The 22,302-nt window shown below is 36.7% G+C and overlaps 2 protein-coding genes across 9 annotated transcripts in view; one reads left to right on the forward strand and one right to left on the reverse strand.

The window, feature by feature from the left end:
* PLPPR5 (phospholipid phosphatase related 5) overlaps positions 1 to 22,302 on the forward strand; it is a 182,187-nt gene that overhangs the window by 68,337 nt on the left and 91,548 nt on the right. For 6 of the 8 annotated variants that reach the window (XM_063165636.1, XM_063165635.1, XM_063165634.1 and 3 more), the window contains 2 exons: positions 1,634 to 1,797; positions 12,656 to 12,745. In XM_063165636.1, the coding sequence (XP_063021706.1) occupies positions 12,740 to 12,745 (6 nt within the window). In that variant the 5' untranslated portion in view covers positions 1,634 to 1,797; positions 12,656 to 12,739. Of the gene's footprint in view, positions 1 to 1,633; positions 1,798 to 12,655; positions 12,746 to 20,533; positions 20,582 to 20,665; positions 20,793 to 22,302 lie in introns of those variants that run through there. The other 2 variants (XM_063165639.1, XM_063165641.1) reach the window with 2 other exon arrangements.
* The window catches only part of PLPPR4 (phospholipid phosphatase related 4), a 30,984-nt gene that overhangs the window by 6,098 nt on the left and 2,584 nt on the right, over positions 1 to 22,302 (reverse strand). The window contains exons 2-6 of the mRNA XM_063165633.1: positions 11,542 to 11,727; positions 7,183 to 7,312; positions 5,312 to 5,507; positions 2,124 to 2,181; positions 694 to 867 (exon numbers count right to left, since the gene is read on the reverse strand). Coding sequence (XP_063021703.1) covers positions 694 to 867; positions 2,124 to 2,181; positions 5,312 to 5,507; positions 7,183 to 7,312; positions 11,542 to 11,727 — 744 coding nt within the window. The remainder of the gene's footprint in view (positions 1 to 693; positions 868 to 2,123; positions 2,182 to 5,311; positions 5,508 to 7,182; positions 7,313 to 11,541; positions 11,728 to 22,302) is intronic.

Below are 22,302 nucleotides of genomic sequence, written 5' to 3' on the forward strand. Positions count from 1 at the left end.
TCCTGCTGGAGACATACTAAGAGCAGCAAGCAAAATAAAGTGCTTGATGAGCTTCCTACTGACAGGTATGACCTACATGCTTCCTTACAGGACCCTTCCAAGGTGCTCCATCCCTTTTGGCACAGTGCAAAGGAAAAGCACAGGAATAACCTGATTTGACCATCCTTTTCCCCCTGCATGGTTTCCCTGAGAACTCCAAAGAATGACAAGTGTATAATATTGCTTTTAATTTCCTGCAGATTCAGCAATTCACTCAGATGAGTTGCTCATACTAATTCAATAATTTTTTGAGATCATAAAGCAGACACTGTCAATATCAACTCAGATCAACAACAAATACCAATTAATCAAATATTTTTCTTGTGTTATGCTTTTAAGTGTGGATTAGAAGAGATGAGTATTTTAAAATATTTAATAAAGCCCATAAAGTTAGAACCATTTCTGTATACTATGCCAGATGATTATATTCCACTTTATGCACTGTTATGAAACTTTACATTGAAATACTTGTTTGATTTTTCCTGTTTGCTTTTAAAGTCTTTATCCCTAATTCATAATTTTCAACACATATTGACTTTATTTATACTTATGGCATGTGAGCATGATGGTAAGTTTTCATAAAAATAACCAGTACTTTTATTCCAGCCTTATAAGTTTCATTTTTTTAAACTTAACCATGACCATTATATTTACCAAATAGAGAGCAATTCCTCCTCCTATGAGAAAGCCACAGTAAACATCAACTGGATGATTCTTATACTGGGTGATACGAGTCAGGCCACATATAATTCCACAGATGATAAAGGCAAAGACCAAGAGTGGTTTAAGAAGTTTTGAGGAGTCCGTTAATGTAGAATTGAAGTACATCTTGAAAAAGAAAGAAATAAAGAAGCAGTTGAAGAAACTTAAATATACCTAAGAGGATTCTAATGTTCAGTGTTTCTTTTATATATAGATCACTAGTACACAGTAATATTACAAGTGATCCATTTAATTTTACTTTATAACCCTGTTAAAATTTGCTCACTTTCTGCAGAAAGATCTGAAATCACAAGGAATAGATTTTCAGAAACATAGGCAGTGTTGCTAATTTACATCAATTAGGATAAGTATTTTATGCCTCAGTACTGTTCCCAATCAGCACCTAAATGTTCTATAAATGTGACTAAGGAGCCACCACTTGTGAAATACAGAAGCCAGATGTCGTGCCAGATGAACGCAGTAACCTGTTCCAACAAAAGCTGCCACCAGATGCTTTAGAGAGCCATTTCTCAACTGAGGACCATAATATCAGGGAGGTTACAAAAATTAAGTGGAGGTGGTTCATCAGTGTTATTCCCAATTCTGGTCTTTCTCTGGGCAGAATAAATACTGACAAGCTCTCAGTACATGCGGAACACTATTATCTAATGTCATTAACTGGTCATTACTGTTCTTTTCCTCTGACTTTTACAGCACAAGGTAGGTGATGGAATTACTTTTTAAACTTCAAGTAAATTGTCTATAGTACAGACATTGTGGGTCATACTGAAGAAATGTTACTGCTCAGAAGTGCAAAATCATCTGTGATTGCTGCAGCATGACCCACAATTCTCTGCTAGTGACTGATGGGTTTTATTCACTTTCTTTGCAGTAACACCTTGAAGGCCTCTGGGAGTGATTGTGCCATTTCATCCATGCTGCAAATCTCTGGAGGTGAAATCAAACTACATCACATCAATGTACTGCCCTTAATGCCTCAAGTTTAAAAGCAGCACAACAAAGAAAAGGCAGCATACATAACAGTTAATTTGCCCGGTAAGTTAAAGTATCACTCTGTGAGACAGATTAACACTGCATTTTGTATGAGAATGAGGCATCAAACATACTTTAACACAACACTTTTGTTTTCTTCTTAAAAAAGAATATGAAGAAGTTGAATCTTTTCCTTATTCTTTAATAGCTACAATAAAATCAGCTTTATTAGTAGTTTTATTTTGCTTTCAGATTAGTAGGATAAAAACATCCATCCATCCATCCATCCATCTAAGATATCCAGGCAACACATAATTTTACAATATACAGCAAATTACTTTCTGACTTTTGTCTTGTATAAATGAAACTGAACAGAGTTGGTTACTCACCGAAATGTACACTGCTGCAAAGGCTGCCAAGGTGGCATGTTGAGAAGGGAATGATTTTCTGCCAAGGAAGGACACTCAAATTATACTTCTCAGTTCAAATGCACAGTGCTAGTGCTCATTGAAAAAAACCACTGAGCAGCACAGCCATCTTATACTTCCTAAGCACTATGTGATCTGTTGGTAACATTTGTCATTGGGTGACATTTTTCTCGGAGAGAGGCAAACTACATCTTTGTTTGCTATGTCTATAGGTTAATTAAAAAAAAAAATCAGCACTTTACATCATGACAGAACCTAATGGAGAACAACAGAACAGGGAGGGTATTTTAAGAATTACTGGGCCTCTTCTTGATGACCAGAGAAAGAGAATAAATGAAAACATGTCCAAACTCTTGAGACAGTAGACAATATCAGGTCTGCTCTTGATATTGCTGAGGGCCTTCTGCTCCCAGTGAATACCTGGAGACTTGAATGATGTGGACTGGGCCATTTCAATTCTCTAAAAACAACTAAAGAAAAGTGATGTGAATGCGAAGGAGGTTTTTACATAGTAGAGAGAGAAAAAAGCTGGATTTGAATTAAGTAATTCCTATTCTGCAGTGGACATCGAGATCACAGAAGCCCTAAAAAAGTCTATGACCTCTGAGCTCTAGGAATGAGTCAGATACAGTGAAGATTTCTCTCTTTATAATGGTATAGATATGTAATGTAACATGCTGCATGTCTTGGTGAAGATGAGCATGTCTACCTTGTAGTCACAACAGAAACTTTCACCTGAGAAAGCTCAGCTTGGGATAAATACTTCAACTATAATTTGGCTTCACAGATGGGGGTCTTGCCACCCTAACTGGGCTCCAGTACAGTCAATTTCCTAGCAACTCCTGAGTGAGCTAGTTTAGAATAGCAGAGACTGAAACACAGTTCTTTAACTTTAGACAGACATTTGTTCTGCAAAGCAGCAGAGTCTGCTTTCTAAATTTCTTTCCTATGCATTTTGCCTTGTCTGTTCTACATAATTAATTGGCAGTTAAAAATGTGCATGTAGTTCAGTGTGAACGCCACTCTGCTGACCTGAATTTGAGCCTATGGCCCCAGCAGATTCATGACTCTGGCCAAGATGAAATCTGAATGGCTCCTTTTGCATTTCTAAAGACAGACCTAAATTCTCTTCATTTTATTTTATTTTTAAAGTCCCTGAACAAATCTTTCACAAACAGTGCTGCTGCAGAACAAGCTCAGGTTTGAGGACTGGGGAATAAAGACATGAAAAAAAAATAAGGTAAATGTTTATAATAGCTAATCAACTCCTTTACCTTTGCAGGCTTTAATGAAATAGAAATCTATTTAGCGTCTCTGTGGAGCTAATGTGTATATTTGAGTCCTATGAACTGTTCTAGCACTTAACCTTAATTTGATGGCATTTTAATAGTATATAAGGTGTGTCACAATGGCACAGTCAATTTTCTCTTTATTCTCTTTTCTATTCACATGCTTTCAGGGCAAACAGACTAAATGCACTCTCAGTACTCTCTAATGGTGTCACTGCTTTTGTTCCTCTATTTGTTATCTTTTAACCTCAAATTAAAATAACTCCAGCTAAAAATATGTAGCCTTTTTGTATTGAAAAGGTGAACAAAGGTCTCAAAGAAAACATGTCCTGAACTTGGATAACAATGTATCACTCTAAATGCTCATGCATGGGGATGTGTAGTGGGGGAACAACAATGAGAGTCCTACTGAGAGAGAGAGTCACACTGAGTCAGAACATCAGAGATGACAGAGGACAGAGACCTCACTAGAGAGCTGAACAAAAGTGATTGAAAAGGCTCTGTGAAGATAATAGAGGAAAAGATGGACAAAAGAAACCATTGGATATTTTGGCATGTTGCAGAAAAATGATTTGATGTAATCAGTTAGATAATTATGTGCTGCTCTCTATGCTTTTCATACAGCAGTCCAGAGGCAAATTTCTGGAGCCAAAGTTTTTGGGAAGTACAAATAAAAAATGAAGGCCATTAGCAAACTCAGAACAAGTTCCTTCCATACTGAAATTATTGAAGTCAAATTAACCTCCTGTATTGTAGAAGTTATACCATAGTTTCTACATAGGTGACTGAAGGAAGTAGCAAGTGCTATGGAAGAACCAGTAGCACTTGCTCTGGTAAAGTTGAGACTGGCATAAGGAAATAACAAAATAATAAAGAAAAAATGCAATAAAATTGAATTAAGGAGAAATTGTGGGTGGTGCCAGAATATTAGAGATAGCCAAATGTATCCTCTATGATGGGAATAACTTTGAGATATCAATACATGGTTGTTTTTCTAGGGAAACAGAATCACCCAAAACCGGATTGCTTAGTCTTAATATGTTTCAACTAATTTCACTGGTTTCTTAGAAGTGATGGTATTTAAACTTAGGAGTGATTGGTGATTTTGGAATGTTGTTACAGGCAGTCAATTCAAAGCAGTAGACATCATATTTGAGATAATGAAATGAATGAGATGTAATTGTGACAATTTTTCTGCCTGCTCCTATGTAATCATGTCCTGATTTCCCTGGGACACCATGCAGTTGCAAGACACTGCTTGCAAGCATCAGGCTTCACTGGCAATATCCCAGTATCAGGAAATGGTTATGGGGAAAGTGAGAAAAAAACAGTTAGAAATACCATGCAAGAAAAGATTGGTTTGGGAACACACAGCTTTGTATTATTGTGGTATTTCCTTTAAAAAAAGATATTTTTTCAATGCCGTTTATAAAAAAATAATTAGAGAAAGAGAAAACAAACTTATCCAACAACTCCCAAACACCCAAGCTGTAATGTATGTTATACAGAGGTCTCAGACCAAACACTTGGGAGACTTCTTCCCCTGCCTGTTACAGGGAACTTTGTTCTTATACCACTTCAAAAGCAGTAGAAGCTATACCGAGTGACAAATTTATAGGAAATTGCCTCCTCTGAGGGGGCAGAACAGCTGCTTATGAATGTGCTTTGGAACCTGACAAGGTCTTCCAAAGCCCACTGCTAGGCAAATAACTTTATGGAGAAAATTGAACATCACTAAAAAGACATTTATGCATTCACCTTTAAATCAGAGACTTTAATTAGATTGAAAAAAAATCTTGAAACTGGGACAGAAAATAAAATGAATACTTTAAAATGTATACACTGAAGAATAGAACCAACCTTCCAGCGTTGATAATATTGAGATCAGCTCCTGAGCAAATATCTTCCACAACATATGAATTCTCTGAGCAAGATACATTTAAGGATGTATAGTTAGGCTTGCAAACAGTCAGGAAATATGGGGCCTGATATCCTGTTGATAGCTGTATAATATCAGTAACAAGAGCAGTTGCACAAAGACCAAATACATGAACACCTAGGAAAGAAATCAACAGAGCTTGTTAATTATATTGTATGCATTAATTAGGTTAATTAATAGTATAAAGTACATTCAACAGAGCTCTGATGGCTTTTGTTATTGGATTTGAGGGAATTTAAATGCAGAATAAGAGAATTTAAATGCAGAACAAAAGCTTATTGCAAAAGAATATAAAAATTAGAATTGTTTATGCTTGTTTCCTTCCTGTTGATACTTAAAATTTTGTTTTAATGTCCTGATGTCCTCCAACATCTTTTCATCAAAGAGTGCTACACTGGAGCTGCTTCAGTTTGGAAAGAATTTTTCTGAATTAACGAAAGAGTAGCCAACTATTTGAGGAGAGCATATGTGCTTATCCAGTCCTTGGAGTTTCCCACTGGAAGAGAGGTTTCTAGGAGTATGGACAACTGCCCATTAGATCATTGCTCTGAAGACCTGTTCTCTTTTTGCTACCACAGAATCACCAGCTGATGATAACTTTGGCTACCTTCACACCTCTGATGTTTCTTGAGTATTGTGTCCTTGTCACTAATCCAAATATTCAAGTCTATTTCAGAAGGGATCAGTGCTTCAGACTGATTAATAATTCACAAGAGAATTGAAGTAATGTAATTGCTTTACTGAACATTTTCAACTGCTCTTCTCCTAAAGATTTATCTATAATTCCTTACTTTTATTCATAGAGATAAATTTACTTTTCATCCTAAAATTGAAAGAATGTTAAAGCCATTAAAATATGAAAAAAACTTCAAAATCAGAGTGGGAATTTGGGATGAAATTCATGTGTCTTTGTTTCCTTGGTGATACCAAACAGGAGAAGTGGATGTGGGGTATGTTTACAGTCCTTGCTCATGGTGTAATCCACAAAGCCTCTGCTTTCTTCCTCACTGCTGCTCTTATGAAGCTTTACTGGTCATAGATTGCACAACCTCACTTGCCACTACTTCCCTGTTTGCCAGACTACCAAAACCCAGGGAACAGTTGTTCTACCAGGTTTTCAGTCTGCTGTCCTGCTGGTCATCTTTGCCTAGGCTGCCTTCTCTAATGAAAGATTTCTGAAACAGAGGAAACCTTTTCTTTAGCCACTCATTGGGAGAGGAAAGTAACTGTAAGAAGGGGATCAAAGTCCAGTTGACTTTCAAAGTGGAGTTTTTTATAAATGACAACTAAAGTAAAATGAAAGAATTTGACATGTTCCTCCATCATTTAAGTTGCCAGATTCTAGCCCTTTTTGAGAGGCTGATAAACACATTCCAGAAAAAGAATGTCAAACCTACTGAGAGTTTCTGACAAGTTTTCACTGTCATGCTGAATACTGTGACAGGTGGGTTGAATCCTTATGATGCACTGAAGACAGGCAGGGGAAGCTATACACTGAAATAATTAAAAAGCAGCCAGCTCAAGGTGGGCAGGGAAGGAAAAAATTACTCTTTTAGAAATACTGACAATAGTACAGGAGAGAAAAGGGGAAATGGAAAGTGTAGATGCTGCATTACTGAGTATGGGGCTGCTCTGTTGCAGTCTGAGTTTCTTCCCGTGTTTTCTAGCAGAAGATCTGTGCTAGTGACAGCTCTGCACTGTTCTGAAAGGCTGTTTCAGAGAAGCAAACCTGCATGGTGAAAACTGAATGTATGGGGAAAGTTCTTTTTTGGGAGTAACAATTGAAACCCACCAACAAATCTGACAGCTCTTCTAAGAAAAGAATTGAAGTTGCATCCTCCTGCATTAATATTGGCCTCTGTTCCAATCCCATTTCTTCTTTTGGACAGGCAACAGTAGAGAATTCCTTCTCCTATCATTATCTGCAATGACAAAGGAGCCATTAAATTGAATGTAGCACTTACTCAGAAGATCCTGATTGAATTTAAAGGGCTGTAATATAACTGTAACAAAACCAATGTCATCCACTGACATGCACTCAACCTTCAAAGATTTATATCAATATGTAAACATAAAGTAATGCAACTTAGCCTGAATGAGGGCAGACAAGAAGATGGCCCTGAAATTAAATGCAAATGGCATACAGTATATAGTGCTCAGTGGTATCCAGGCCTTGATCTACAGCTGAAACTTGATGCTTCCACAATAAAAAAGCAGTAATTATAAAATATCACCTCTAAAATAATCCAGAGCCACTGCAATATCTTAGTGCTCCTGGAGTGGTTTTAGCATTCAGTCTTGGCCACAGGCCTAGCAATCCTGAGCAGCTTCTAATTATGTGACAGCTTGTTCTTCTGTATTTGTTTAATTTGGCTTGGGTTTTAACCTGATCCACAGCAGCAGAAAAAGTTCTGTCCTTATGGTCCCTTGCAACAGACCAAGCAAAAAAGATTATGACCAAAACCCTAGACAAGAGTTTCTAAAAGGAAGAATATAAATAAAAAATGGTGTCACTTGCTGGAAAATCCAGACACATTTATACATTTTCAGCCTCAGATTTTATTGTTTTCCTTGTTCAGTAGTGCGACTATTTTGAATTCTGTGCAGGATTTGTACATAGTTCAGAGTAAGAGTTGGATTGAAATATTACAATTAATGAGGCAGCTCTCACCAGCAAAAGCAGTCACTTTGCCTATCCACAGCTGCATTGAATACTAATCCATGCAATGAGATGCCAAGGCATATGAATCTGCTGTAATACTGGTGGTATTTGTCTATAGTAACTCCTCCACCCTAGGAAAGGGCAGGTAAAGTGGAAAAGCTTAGTCTAACTCTTTAGTAGTTTAAGTTTTAATAAATTGAAATTTCTTGACCAGGAAGATCGAAGTTGTGAAGGTTCTCCTACAACATGGAAAAACCAGCGGTAAAGGAATTCTAATTAGCTGAGAACTATGGCCACTATTATCTGTCTATATTTGATCAAGTTATTGCTGAAGCTTCCCAGAGAAACCAGTAGTATTCCAAACTTAAAACTCAGAAAAACTGTAATAGTTTTTAGCCAAGTTCTAGGGAATGGTCTGGTACAGGGAAAACACCAGACAGATGGATTAGCTCGTGTGATAGAGCAAAAAAACAACAAGGCCCATGTCAAGGAAAATTCAGAGGCTGGCATTTCCAGAGGAAAAAACTCCCAGAGCAGAATGGGCAGTAGGAGTGAAACTGCCAGCAGTGAATTTCTCTCCTTGAGAATTGATTCCCCAAATCAATGTGATCTGATGTCCTAGTGATCTTTGTTGGAAATGACATCGTTACTTCTAAACAGGTTTTTAGTCAGTGGCTGATAAGAGTATGAACCTTCACTGATATGATTAAATAACTGGTCCTAACATTTCTGAATGGGTAACTAGAGAGAAAATCTATCAGAGGATCAGATTCAGAGTTCTTTGAAGCAAATTGAAATCATGCTGCAATCCAAGTGTATCTATGGTCCAGACATAAAATATCTATCTTGGTAATTTCTTCAAGTCCAGGTCAGGTGTTCCAGACTGAAGTCTCCTGCAGTTTTTGAATACATACACAAAATTTCATCTCTGTCACAAGCTATAAGACATATGTCAATAATACAGGTAGTTATTTTCTGTAACCCTTCAGGGCTACAGAACAGACCTTTTAAAATGCATTTTCTACTTCCTAATAATGAGAAAAAAAGCTCAAAGAGAAAAATGCAAAAATGCAAAGCCCCAAAGCCAAACACAAGCCTTGTGTAATAGTGGCTTGGGAAAAGAAGTCATAAAATGTTAGATCTTTTTTTTTTTGTATAAAAAACTACTCTAAAGTGAATAGATTTATATATGTTCTCCAGTCTTGGGAAAAGTATTATATCAACAAAAATAACATAGAAAAAATCCTATTCTAATATTTATATAAGGTTTTAAAGAGGGATTGACACTGAAATTTGCTTGTCTTGCTCCCCATGCACACTTTTTTTTTCCTTTTTTTTCTTATATATACCCTGTTTGATAATATTTAAAATGTGGCTAATCACACCTGTATTTTATTGAGTCTTGATGACCTTCTGTCTCATACTGCAGTAAATCCCGAAGTGTGGACAGAGGCCAGGATATGCAACATTACTGGAGATCCTCAATTCCTCACACAGCTCATGCTTTCTTTTCTATCTTTTACAGGTTTTATAAAGTGTGTAATCAATTTAAATACTTATGAAAACTATCTTGCAAAATGCTAAACTCTACAATATGACAATGGCACAATTGTAATCTATTTACACTGAGCTTCACTGGCCCATGTTTCCAAAGAAAAGTAAAGGATTGGACAGAAATGTCTCCTAGTTCCTTCATTCCAAAATTGTATCAAACAATAAGAAGTCAATGCCTTTGGTGCAACTGAAGGAGGTTGTGTATTTTGCACTGTCACTGCTCAGCCTCTAACTAACACAGGCATCACATTCATGCTTAAACCAACACAAAAGAAGTACATCTTCCTAAGGCTTGCAGCTTTTAGCCAGTTGTACTTAGAAGCTTTGGGATTTACTTTCTTTATCAAACTTTCTTTTTTATAGGCATGCTTAAGTATGGGTTTGAGTTCTTCACATGGTATACTTCTGATTAATTTTCTGTACTGCTGATAGAACGATTCAAGCAAGAATAATATTTTCTATTGCAAAATTCCATGCGATGATGAAAGAATTGAATTATAATCAAAGCCCTTAACAAATAATATATAATTAAAAAGGTATTTTATCCTGATTTAAGGTGTTTGATATTACCTAGGCTTAGCAGAAACTCTCTCAAGTAAAAGCCAGGTTTTCCCACCTACTTGGGCCCTATTTCTTCTATAGGTGTTTCAGAAAAGTCCAGTTTGTTCTCAGCAGAAACACTTAAGATACCCAGCCAAACCCCTGTACTAATGTTTTGCTTTTATCATAGTATTTGGTACAAAAATCATTTGCACCAGAATCGCTTAGAGTCTTAGCTCCCAATTCCTAAATGTACCATTTTTAGCCAGCTGGTTGTGCAAAATCCTTCAAAAATGGTTTCTAAAGCAACGGAAATCAAATGCAGTAAGAACTGTTCAGTTAAAAAAAAAAAAGAGACAAATAAAGAAAGAACATTTTGGAAAGCAAAGAGAGAACAGCACTTGATAATTTTTATACAGGCGTCACATTTTATAGATTTTGTAGCTGTAAACTGGATAGTATAATAAAAAGAATTAACTGATTGAAGTTAAGGAAATTAAGAGGAGCTAGAAGCAGAGTTATATTTGCAGCTGGCCTTCGAGAAGTGCCTAACTGAGATGCATAGTCATTGCTGTCAGGGGGAAGAAGAGATCCTTTCAAAAGGTTGATCCTGTTCTTTAGGTGCCGAGAATCACCCACTCAAGGTGAATTTGTCTCTCCATTTGCCAGACAGGAGTGGTGTGAGAAATAAGGCTCCTATCTGAACTACTAAAATCAGACAAAATGAATTTATATATATAAAGACAATTTCTACTTTTCTTTTATATAAAATACTGACCCAGCTGCTCATTCTGACAGGATATTTCGGTTCTGTTGAAATAATCTCCTCCCTTTGGGTGAATGATTAAACCAGCCCACTTTTGCCTGCTCTTAATGACTAACTTATAATTTAGAGGTGTTTCAGTGCTTTTTTGGAAAATGTAATTGAGTTCACTGACAAGACTGATATACCTTCTCTCTGAATAAAGCTAGTTCTAACAAAAGTGGCAAGTTCAGGGCTGTGGAAGGCTTGCATTCAAAAAAAAAAAAAAAAAGTCTTGCATTTTTGATGATTTTTGCTATATCTGAGATTATGGAGATGTCCTGTCTGTAAAAGTTCAAATATTTGTACAGCATAACAGAATGATTCAAGCAATTTTCATCCAACTGTAGATGCTGTTTCTTAACATTAAAGCCCACCATCAAGACAGTGAGAGTAGATGAAGTGCTACAGGGATGTTATAAGGAATGTATCTCCTTTTGTTACAGAAGAATGAAACATGAATTTAAAATCCTAAGGAGACTAACCTGCATGACACTCTACAGCCTAACTGAAACCAAAGGAGTTATTTTCTTTATGCCAACTGAAACTCTGTTCAAAATCTTTATTAAGTGACATTAGCACTTCAAACTTACCGTAATTGATGGTCCAGCAAAAACCAGACTAAGCAACATCAAGAAGGGAACAGATTCTTGTGTAGGTTCAATGTATGGCATACTCAGACTCTTGTCATAGCAATTAAATCCAGAGTGAACTGGCTTGAAGACATCAGTAAGTTCAAGAAAATAGAGGCTAACAACAGAAGATGCCAGTATGGGCAACTAGAAGAGAAGAAAGCAACAAATTACTATTTGGAAATGGAATAGCAATGCTTTTGCAAAGACAACATAGTCTGTTAATAAATCTCTTTGATGTTTGTTGTTTATAGCTCATTGCTCCTTGTCATGCCTCTTTTACTATCTCTAAATAATTAATTCTCTGGAGATATGGTACTGTTCAGTTGATATCAATAACCCTGCTGTCTACCAAGCTAGTCAAAACACCCAGCCCAATCTTTGGCACATATAATTTAGCCTTTTCATCTATTAATCATTAATAGAAAAACTTTGATTTAATTTTTTTTTTTTAGGAAACTATCAGGACTGCAGTCTCCCATGTGGGGGCCTCAGTACTCTGCTGCTCATCAATCACCCTTTTTGGTCCTTTAGCAACTCTCTGTCACGTATGACAGTCTTCACATCAAAGCCATTTTGCATTAAGTTTCAAAGTAATAGTTAATGAAAACCAGTATCCAATCCTTCCCTAGAATCTAAATATGTGATAATGCACATCTATTTCACAATTCTACCAAAAAAGCAATTAACTTTGGCAAGATTCAGTCTGTTTAGAACCTTGATGACTATAGTTCACAATTCTTTTATCCTCTAGCTATTTAGTTATCCAACCATTTGCAATTACTTCCACTAATTTTTTAAGAGCAGAGTTGGCCCTTCTTGGAGCCCAAATTCACCAGTGCTCACCATGAGCTCCTTAAAGCACAGGATCAACCACTAAATGTCTGTGGAAGGAAGTAATTTAACAGAAGATATAGCAAAAAGGCACTTTAAAGCTGTTGGTTTGTAAGTGAACAAAGAGAACAGCCTTGCTGCCCTGGCAGATGAGCATTCAGAGGTGACCAGCAGGATGTGATTATTCTCTGCATCCTCCTTAATAAACACTCAGAAACACTTTTTGTTTATCGTTTTACAGAGTCCTTCACGAACAAGGCAATATTAGAACAACTTCCTGCTCTGCCACTGAGATGCAAGGAGTCCTTCTGGTGTCTGTACTGCAATGAAGGTACCTGTGGTTAACAGCACCTGAGATTAGGAGAAAAAGCAATTATCCTAAAAGAATTTTGAGCATACTTAAATTATATTATTTTTGCAATGCCCAGTTCAAATTTACAAATACAACAGATTGTTTAAAATCATTGTCATTCATCCCATTCTACAATGCAATATGAAAGCAGAGGTAAAATGGGACCCATATGCATTTGGAGAAAATTATGAATAAAATCTGCTCTACATGGCAGAGGGACAATGGTTTCTTGCATTAACATGCAATTTTCAGTTTTTAAAGCATTGCGCTTATAAAATTCAGGCTCTTTGTGCATAAAAAGTAATTCTGGGTGATTAAAGAAGGAGGGTTCCAGCTAAATTTAATCGAAACATCTTTTAATATGAGGTTTTTTTTAAAAAGAACAGCTTATCCTTGATTTGCTGATTTGAAAAGGGTGAGTTTTGTCTTCAAAGTTTACAAGCAAAATCTGAAGAGGGTGGTGAATGGAAGAATGTTGCTTGTCTGATTATATCTGTGTTCACCTTGATTGCCTTGTAATATCAGATAGTATAGAGGCTGTGATTGTGTACAAAGGGAAGAAATATGGATTGGCATTCTTAAGTGCTGTGAGCATTACAGGAATAAGATCAGGCATCTAGGAAGTTTGCTTCAGTAAATAGTGTGCATATGTATGTATGTATGTATGTATGTATGTGTGTATAGATATATATATGTATAACCCAACCACGTCCATATTTGCACTCACCCAACCACATCCATATTTGCACTTACATACTATACCATACATACATATTATGTGCAGCATATAACATACATAATATATCATACATATGATGTGAATACATAATATATAACTATTGTATAATCTGACAGAAATATGTATATATGTATGGAGTAATTACATACAATGTCACTAAATTAAGTTCTGCTTCTTGCCTATCACAGGAAGAAGTCCAGTTCTTTAGCAGGATGTATTATACAATACATATATATATATATATATATATATATATATAAAATACATATAATCCTCACTTTGTTCTGAATGCAGCCTTATTGACCATAATGCAAACATTCATGATCTGTCAGCATGGGCTACCCTGCTTCCAGTCATTACACAGATGTGCAGGATGAAATAGGCCTTCCCTGATATCTTCACACTCTGGGAATAATTTAGATTGTTGTGGAATTGGGTGCCCTTCTCTCAACACCTGCCTGCACAGAGACTCTGCTGATTGGCATAAGAGGCCTCTGGCCCCAAAGGCTGCCACAGTGTACCCTGTCCTGGTGTGCAGAGTGCTTGCACTAACTCTGTGCTGTTCTTGCTAGGACATTGAAATTCTGCACAGCATTTGATCTCTCAACTTCTCTTTTGGACTACAGTTAACTCTTGAAACATTTGCAACGTCCTTTATTAAAAACTATTTGAAACTCATACTTAATGACTTAGTAAGGGTCCAGGTCCCATTGGGCAAAGCACCCTAAAACAGGACACAAACTTATTCCAGTGGGCTAAAACAAGCAGATGCCTATTGTCCCTTCTTTTGAGAAATTATGCCCTTTTATCAAGATGTCCCCAAAGATTAATTTCCCCGAACAAAAACACAGAGCAGGCCCACTCATGGAACACCTTACATTCAGAGTTTCATCTTCAGTATTTTTCCATTTCTCCAATATCAGGAAGGGAAAGTCTCTCCTTGAACAATACTTTATGCATTAGCCACAAGGCAAACTCTACTTGGATCACAGTATTTTTAGACAGGCAACTGTTTTAAATGGCAGTATTCAACTATCAAAAATAGGCAATATTTGAAGTGGTATTTTATTGTGGAACACTAAAATAAAAGGTAGTGAATAACTTTTTCTTTAAACTACTGTATGTAAGCTGTGACTCTATTATTAATTTAAAAATCAAGGAATTTAGGGAATTGCATTTTACTGTCTTATGACTTCAGTACAGGACTCCTGTATTATTTCTGACTGTAATTATCTGTTCTGCTAAAGAAAATATATACTTCTAAAGGATTATGAACCTCTGACATAACTGCTTACAATACTAATGATTAAGTCTGTAGTCAATTTGCTATATACAGTATGTCATATCCCAAAGAACATTTTTCTTCCCATCTTTTTAAAAATACAGATATAAAATATGTCTTCTACAAGTCTCACATTTATAAAAAGGAAAAGGCAAATGTTTCTAAAGTCTTCTAAACAGTATAACTGACTATTTAATATATGAATATTTATGGAGTGTTCTGCTTAAGGCAGCAGCATTTCTGTAATTATAGACTTTGGCGCCCAACACCTTGAAAATGTCAAATATAATTAGGTGGTAGAATGTGTATTGTTTTAATTACAAAATGGAATAGGAATTTTCCTGTGCCTAATTAGAATAATAAAACCCCCAACGTCAATTCTTGACTAATCCTGACTAATAAGTCTTTATACTCTTACTTCCTTGGATGGATAATGGAGAAAGATCCCTGTTTAGCTTTTAATTTAGACCTGTAAATTTAAAGTTTAACCCAAATGGTCAAACCCTGTTCAGCTTAGAGCCTTAAAGTCACAAGGATAATCAGCATAGCTATTGAAAAAGTTTGATTTGTAGTCTATTTATTTTTTAGAAAGAGGTTTTCTGTCTTTTGCCTCCTTGCTGTTTTCTTAAACTGTAAGCTAAAAGCCTTCATTAAACTCCAGAACTTTACTATTAACAATAATTAACATTATTAATATTTTAAAAGCTTTTACTGTATTGAGTGAAGAATAGTCCAAGCATCAGAAAAGATGTTCTCTGTTCCCAAGAGTTCAACAAGGATGCAAATACCCAGAGATGTTGTAAAGAGAAAACTTCCTGTATTACATAGTGCAGGACAAACCAAAGCAGCATTCAGCAGCACAACTTCTCTGAATTGATGGGGCATGTAACAAATCTTCCTTCTGGCCAAGAGCCACAGGACAGCTATCACAATGATAGATCACAGAAGTCTGAATGAAGAGTGGAAGGTCAAGGCTTAGTGGGGAAGTTCTATTGGAGTGGATAGAACATGGCAATCCCTGGCTTCTATAAATTCTCTAAAATTGTATGCTGCTAGTTTTATATTTTACTCTCATATTCATCAGTACTTTTGTTAACAAAACAAAAAGTCCCTATTTATCTTCAGGAAAATAGCATCTTAAAATTCATGGCTTTGCGAGGATTCAGCTATGGAATGTCATGTACTCAGATGTCTGAACTTGTTTTGTAGGTTGCAGTTATGTGACTTGTGCTTTGCTAAATTGCACTGTCTGGGGGTTCTCTTTTACCATGAACTCATACCCAAATCCCACGGTGATGTTGCCTGTATAAAAGGTAGGCAGAAAAGAGAGAAGCAGCATGGATGTAGCTTTCAGAGAGTCAATGCAAGCTAAAGATGGTATGACTAGACCAGCTGTTGAAAGAAAGGATTATGGAATGCCTGATACACTGTCTGGTATTTTGTATCTTGTAAATAATTTTTAGACTTGGATGGCCAGGAACTTCTCAGATTCTTAGCTTGTTCTGCAGCCCTTCCACAGCAAGTAAGAGGCTCCTGAGTATGGGAACTGCCTCCTGATGTTTCTCTTGTTTTCTGGGAATTGGAAATCTTTGCAAGCAATCAAGTAAATAAACAGGATTGCCTCAAAGAGATAATAAACAAATGCCCCTGGTTTCCCAGCATGAAAAAATATCAGCCAAGTCTTTCAGAGAAAGATGGTCTAATTAATAACTATGTTTAGTTCCCATGACAAGGCTGTGCATTGTGGAAGGTTCTATTAAATTTATCATAAATGTCGATCCTTGTGCCAAGGAATTCATGGTCTAAATGACAAGGCACAACAGATGGATGAGACAAGAAAGAGGGCTGTAGTGGGTTGGAGGAGACAACTCCTGTTCCTTAGCCAACTCCTAACAGCCAACTCCTGCAGCTTTCAGCCACCCTGGCTGCTGTCCTGTGGTACCTTGCTGCAAGATTCACAATGGACAGGAGCAGAGAATGGAAAGAGGATAGAGGTTTCTCTTATCCTGACAGGAATGAATACTGAGCTCATTACTGTGATTGAACACCTTCCAGAATAGGTCAGTATTAAGAAATGGCATCAGCCAAATTCTGTCATTTTCTCATTTTTGAGAACCCATGACTCTCTGAAGAGAGAGCACTAAGCATGGGATGCCTATAGAGCAGGGGACTGGCTTGACAGAAAAGTGAGATTTTTTGATTTATTTTTATGCTCTAAACTTAATTCTCAAATGTTGAAGGCTTATAAAAGTAGGCATTCTGTCTTTTCAGAAATTTAAGGCTTCCATCTGTACAAATGCTTTTTTGCTTTTCTGCCTGAACTTGACTTTCTGTTGCTCCTTGTCCCTTTTCTGTATGCAAATTTCCTGGCCCAAAGGTAGAAGGATTAGTCTTTTCTCTAAACTACCTGTGCCTCACCCCTGTCTAATTTTTGTGGAAATTGTGTACAGATACATGATATAAAGGTCTTTCTTCTCATAGACTTAATGCTATTTGATTTAATTTCAACTTAAAGTTGAATTTCAAATCCCAGATGTCTTTGAAATCTATTATAATTACCATTTTGGAAAATTAAGTTATATATATTTCCAGCATTGGTTTTAGAATTCACCTTAATTGTTTTGTGACTGCCAATTACAGACGAGCTTTGGAAATAAAACAGCTATCTTCATGTAACTTCAAATTACCCTTATCTTTTACCAGTTCTTGAAAGAAAAGTCTCAGTATGTGTAAGACCTAAAACAGACCTGATATATCAGTGATACAATTTCTACTTATTTCAGAAATCTCAATCATGCTGAATGCACAGTAACCCTAAAAGTGCTTTTTTCTTTTTATCTTTTTTAAATAAATATATGTGAAGAAGTAATTATACAGGGAGAAACAAATAAAATAAAAATTCTTCAACAAAAATATTTTTGGAGAGTCTATAAATCTATAAATATTTTACAAAATTTCTACATTATATATTTGTATATATTCTATTAAAGATATGTGTTTAAAGTAAATTTTCAGGCAGAAATTTAAAACACAAAACCACCAGTAATGCATTTCTTTTCAGTGTGACTTCAAACATAATTGATGACTCCTTATCTTAATTATTATTGTTTGATTACATCAATTATAATTAAAATAAATGAATAATTGTTATAATCAATTAATAACTATAGACAATGAGATTTAGGATATTACACATACTATTGATTGCAAAATTTATGCTTCTGCTGCAATGTCATGGTAAATCAAGAACAGCAGTACTTCAACAAAAGGCGGTTGTTTTCAGGCCTGTCACCAAATTTCAGCTAGAAGTTTCTTCAAAAAACCCATGTCTAAGGGACAAAGCTGCCAGTCCCTACACAATGCTACAATTTATTGTACTCTCTAAAGCACGCTGATTTCCCTACATACAAAAAAAAAAAATTAATCCTGTAGGTACCCTTCTCCAGTGGCTTCCTCCCGTGTTGTTTAGCCACTTCTGAGCTCCCTACAAACTAAACTTTTAAGTGACAGGACATCAGACAAGATACCATGTTTGTAATAGCTCAGCTCCTGGGCATGTTAAGGTTCCACAATATGCTGGCTTTTATTAACTTTGGCTTCACAGTAATAGATTTTTAACAACTATAAAAGAAGATCACAGATGGTAGAATTATAAATTTTTGGAAGAGGTAGTAATTTGGAAAAATGTATCTCCATTAATCTCTAACATATTTAGACCTTTTTTTGCTACTGGAAGTTTTAGGTCAAGAGGATGTTGCTGGACTGAAAAGGAAGCAAGGCCTTCTTTCACTGAGAACTATTCAAACTCTACACTTGCCAAGTGTAGGAGGATGGAATATAAGAAAGATTGTGTAGAAAGTAATCTTACCCCTAAGGAGTTGCAGCTGGGCCAATTATCAAAGATTAGGAGCAGGCCTGACTTTAACAGGCCACAGCTGTAACCAATGAGAAGAAGATGCTATAGAAGAGTGGGGTGGCTGGGTGAGAAGGGAATGGGAGTCAGCTGGCTGCTTTGTGAAGAAGAAAGAGTCAGTGCTCTGAGGAGCTACCCACGAAAAACACCAAGAAGGTATGGAACTTTTGTGATAAGGAGACAGCAGTATGGAACCCTGCAATGAGATGACAACACGCAAGCACATAGCCAAAACCAGAAGGGACATCTGCCTTGTGGCATTTGCATGTGTTTCCCAAAGACAGCCTTGGCAGCGGTGTGACACCTCCCTTTTCATTCCTCTTTTATGGGCATCTCCTGCTAAAACTGGTGTTGTTTAGGCTGTACAACTTTTCTACAAGCACAGAACTGACAGAGAGAATGCAACATTGACGACTTGGCCAATGAATTATACAGCTGTTCTGAATGCATAGCAGCCTCCTCAGGTCTTGGATAGCTCCCTAATATTTTGGGGATATTGGTCTGTAATGCAGCTTTATAAACACGTGACATCTCTCTTCTGAGAGTTAGCCACATGACTAGGTCAGCTCAATGAGCAGAGAACTAAGTGTATTTCTACTTCTCCTTCTCTCACATATGGTTGAATCTTTTGAAAGAAAAAGATGTGTTTGGAAAATACTATGCTTCTTTGACAGTAACAAAGGGATAATTTCATCTTCTGCCATTGGGGATCTTTGTTGGGTGCAGCCCCCAGTTAATTTAAGTTTAACAGAAAACCAATCTAGTTGTGCCTCCAAGGCACAGCATTACAGTTTAATTTTTACATTAGATCCAAACATCCTATTCTTAGGAAGAAAGATTTATTCCTACAGCCTATTCTCTGTCTTATTCCAAACACTGCACTGATTTTTTTTTTGTCTTTTGCAGTCACACCTATACATGACTTGTGGGTCATTGTAATTTAAATATTGTGGGTTGTGCATGGCTGAACAGCTGAAAGGCATTCCAGATGTGACTAAGAAGTGCTACTGAGTTTCAAATGATGTTTCAAGCCCAGCTTTCTCAGCGTATTTTAGAAAAAAAAAAGGAAGTAAAGCACCTGTTACAGAGACACCACAGCCATTCCCTTCATGCACTTATTTCAAGGGGTCTTGTGACCTCCTGAGTTCTGCAGCCTGCAGTTCTACAATGATAACAGATCTTTGTGCTTTCTGCTGGTGAGAATTCCAGCTCCTTTGGGGAACAAGGAAAATAAGTGGTCTTCTACCATTGGAAGAAGTGTTTCCAAACTAAGACCTGGCTGAGCTCTGGAAAATGTAGAAAAAGAAGCTGTATCCATATGCATTCATAATACAAAGTCTAGAAGACAACATAAGGAAGAAAATTCAACTGCACAAGGGACAGTGTCTAAAATATGTCCAGTTTTAGTCCCTGGAAGTTACACAACCAGCAGATGAAGGCTGTACTACAGCAACACAATTTAGCTGGAGAATAAATGCATTGAGTTATGCAGATTGACAACACCTTGACCTTTTGCATTTCCACATATTAGGCACTGGATGAAGCAGTAATACCACTGAAGTCAAAGGCAAAATTTATGCAGCTTCCATGAGAGCAGCATTTAAACCAGGAGCTTTTGAAATGGGAGAGCATGACTAAAGACAGTCTATTCCCTTCACTGAGAGAAATCTATCTGTCCTGACTCCAAAGTGTGACCACTCTGCCAGGAATAGAAACTACCTAACTCTGGAAATTTTTCAGATTGATATTAAAATTCAAGACATCAATATTTTTTCTCTAAGTGAATACAATAATGGTATTCTCTGAATATGCTGAAAACAAAGTCAGTTAACGAAACCCAAAACTTATTCCAGGAATACTAATTTTCAAGATCTCCCAGAGGTATGTAGACTTTTTACCATGAAAAGTAATTCCCACTAGGCCAGAGGGACTATGAATTTTCAAAGAAATCTTTGTCTTTCTCAGCTATGCAAATGAAATTCAGATAACCCATAGAAGAGTCAGTCTACAGAACCCTAAAATGCTTTAAGCACAATCAGGAATAAAAGAGGCCTAACTGCCTGATGGTGATGATGATTACCATGCCCTTCAGGTAAGTGTACATAAGGCAGTCTAAAATTATTCAGCTCTCAGGAGTGTGTGCTAATCAGAGGTTCTGCTAAGCAGAACTATTACCAGTCCTTTAAAATAACCTCTACAATGTTCCTACAAGACATAGGATAAGTCATCAAGTTACTTTATTTTATGAATCATGAAACTTGATAACATGTAACTGAAAACGTGTTGAGATTCACTTCATAACGTTTATTTGCCTCTAATGCTTTTGGAGAATGACCCATACACATTTTTGGAAGCTGTCTCTTCATTTTCTTTCCATTTCTTTCCATTCAAAGCTCTACCTTGATTCTCCTTTTGCTTTCCCGTGTAAATGAAGAATAGCTCTAATGATCTTAAGAGGAGCGTGTTTGTTTTATGTTTTAACTCTTTTGTTGGAAACAGCTGCTGGTTTGAATTATCCACCAGTTCATAGAATATGAGTTGGAAGGGACACACAAGGACACTGCAGTCCAGCTCCTGGCCCTGGACAGGACCATCCCCTAGAGTCACACCATGTGCTTGACGCCATTGTCCAAACACTTCTTGAACTCTGTCACAGCTTGTGCTGTGACCACTGCCCTGAGGGGCTGTTCCAGTGCTCAACCACTCTCAGGGTGAAGCATCTTGGTGTAATATCCAACCTAAACCTCCCTTGACACAATTTCCTGTCTTTCTCTTGAGTCCCATTGCTTGTCACCAGAGAGGACAGATTGGTACCTGCCCCTCATCTTTTCCCTTGTGAGGAAGCTGTAGACAGCTGGGGTCTCATGTCAGTCTCCTTTTCTCCAGGTCAGCTGGCCTGCCTACATTGTGTGTAATCGTATTTTTATCTAAGCCTGATAGTCACTGCCACAAAACACATTTGTTTACTGGAGTTAATCTCATTCATAACACATTCTTAAGGATCTTAACAGTTGAAACCCCTTAGTGTCAGAACTGTGTTTGCGTGTTGCTGTTTCTAAGTTCAGCATGCCTGCATTATATTGGTTGTTACATTTATTATTTAACTCATTTCAGTCTTTAAAATATATTTCGCTTGTATAACATGAATACATGTTATACAATGTATTTCCTACCATGTTGAAAAAAATTTAACTTTCAACTCAACATCTTTTTTTTTTTCTAAGTCTATGCTTTTGTTTAGCATCCAAGAGGAAAAAAACAAGCACATTTTTAGAAATGTATTTTATAACAAATGTGGTTTTCCCTGGGCCTAGACCTCCTAAATAGGTCTTGCTGGAAAGTGGATGTCAGCAAGCCCTACTTTTCTTATTTGAAGATGGAAACTTAATGGGCTATGGGGTTTTTTTTGTTGCAATTCAGAGTGGGAAGGCACTGTCTTCTATGAACAGGAGAGGGAAGACAGAGTGGATGAGTGCCAAAAAAAAAAAAAACACAAAAGAATTGACAGCATTCAAAGACAAGAGGTTGAAAGCCTGTTTCTTACCATCCATTTATTAAAGTAAAAGCTTTAAAATTCAGAAAGCCTTATTTAAAGTAGGTAA

Source organism: Melospiza melodia, chromosome 11 (genome assembly GCF_035770615.1).
Source record: "Melospiza melodia melodia isolate bMelMel2 chromosome 11, bMelMel2.pri, whole genome shotgun sequence".
Classification (NCBI taxonomy): domain Eukaryota; kingdom Metazoa; phylum Chordata; class Aves; order Passeriformes; family Passerellidae; genus Melospiza; species Melospiza melodia.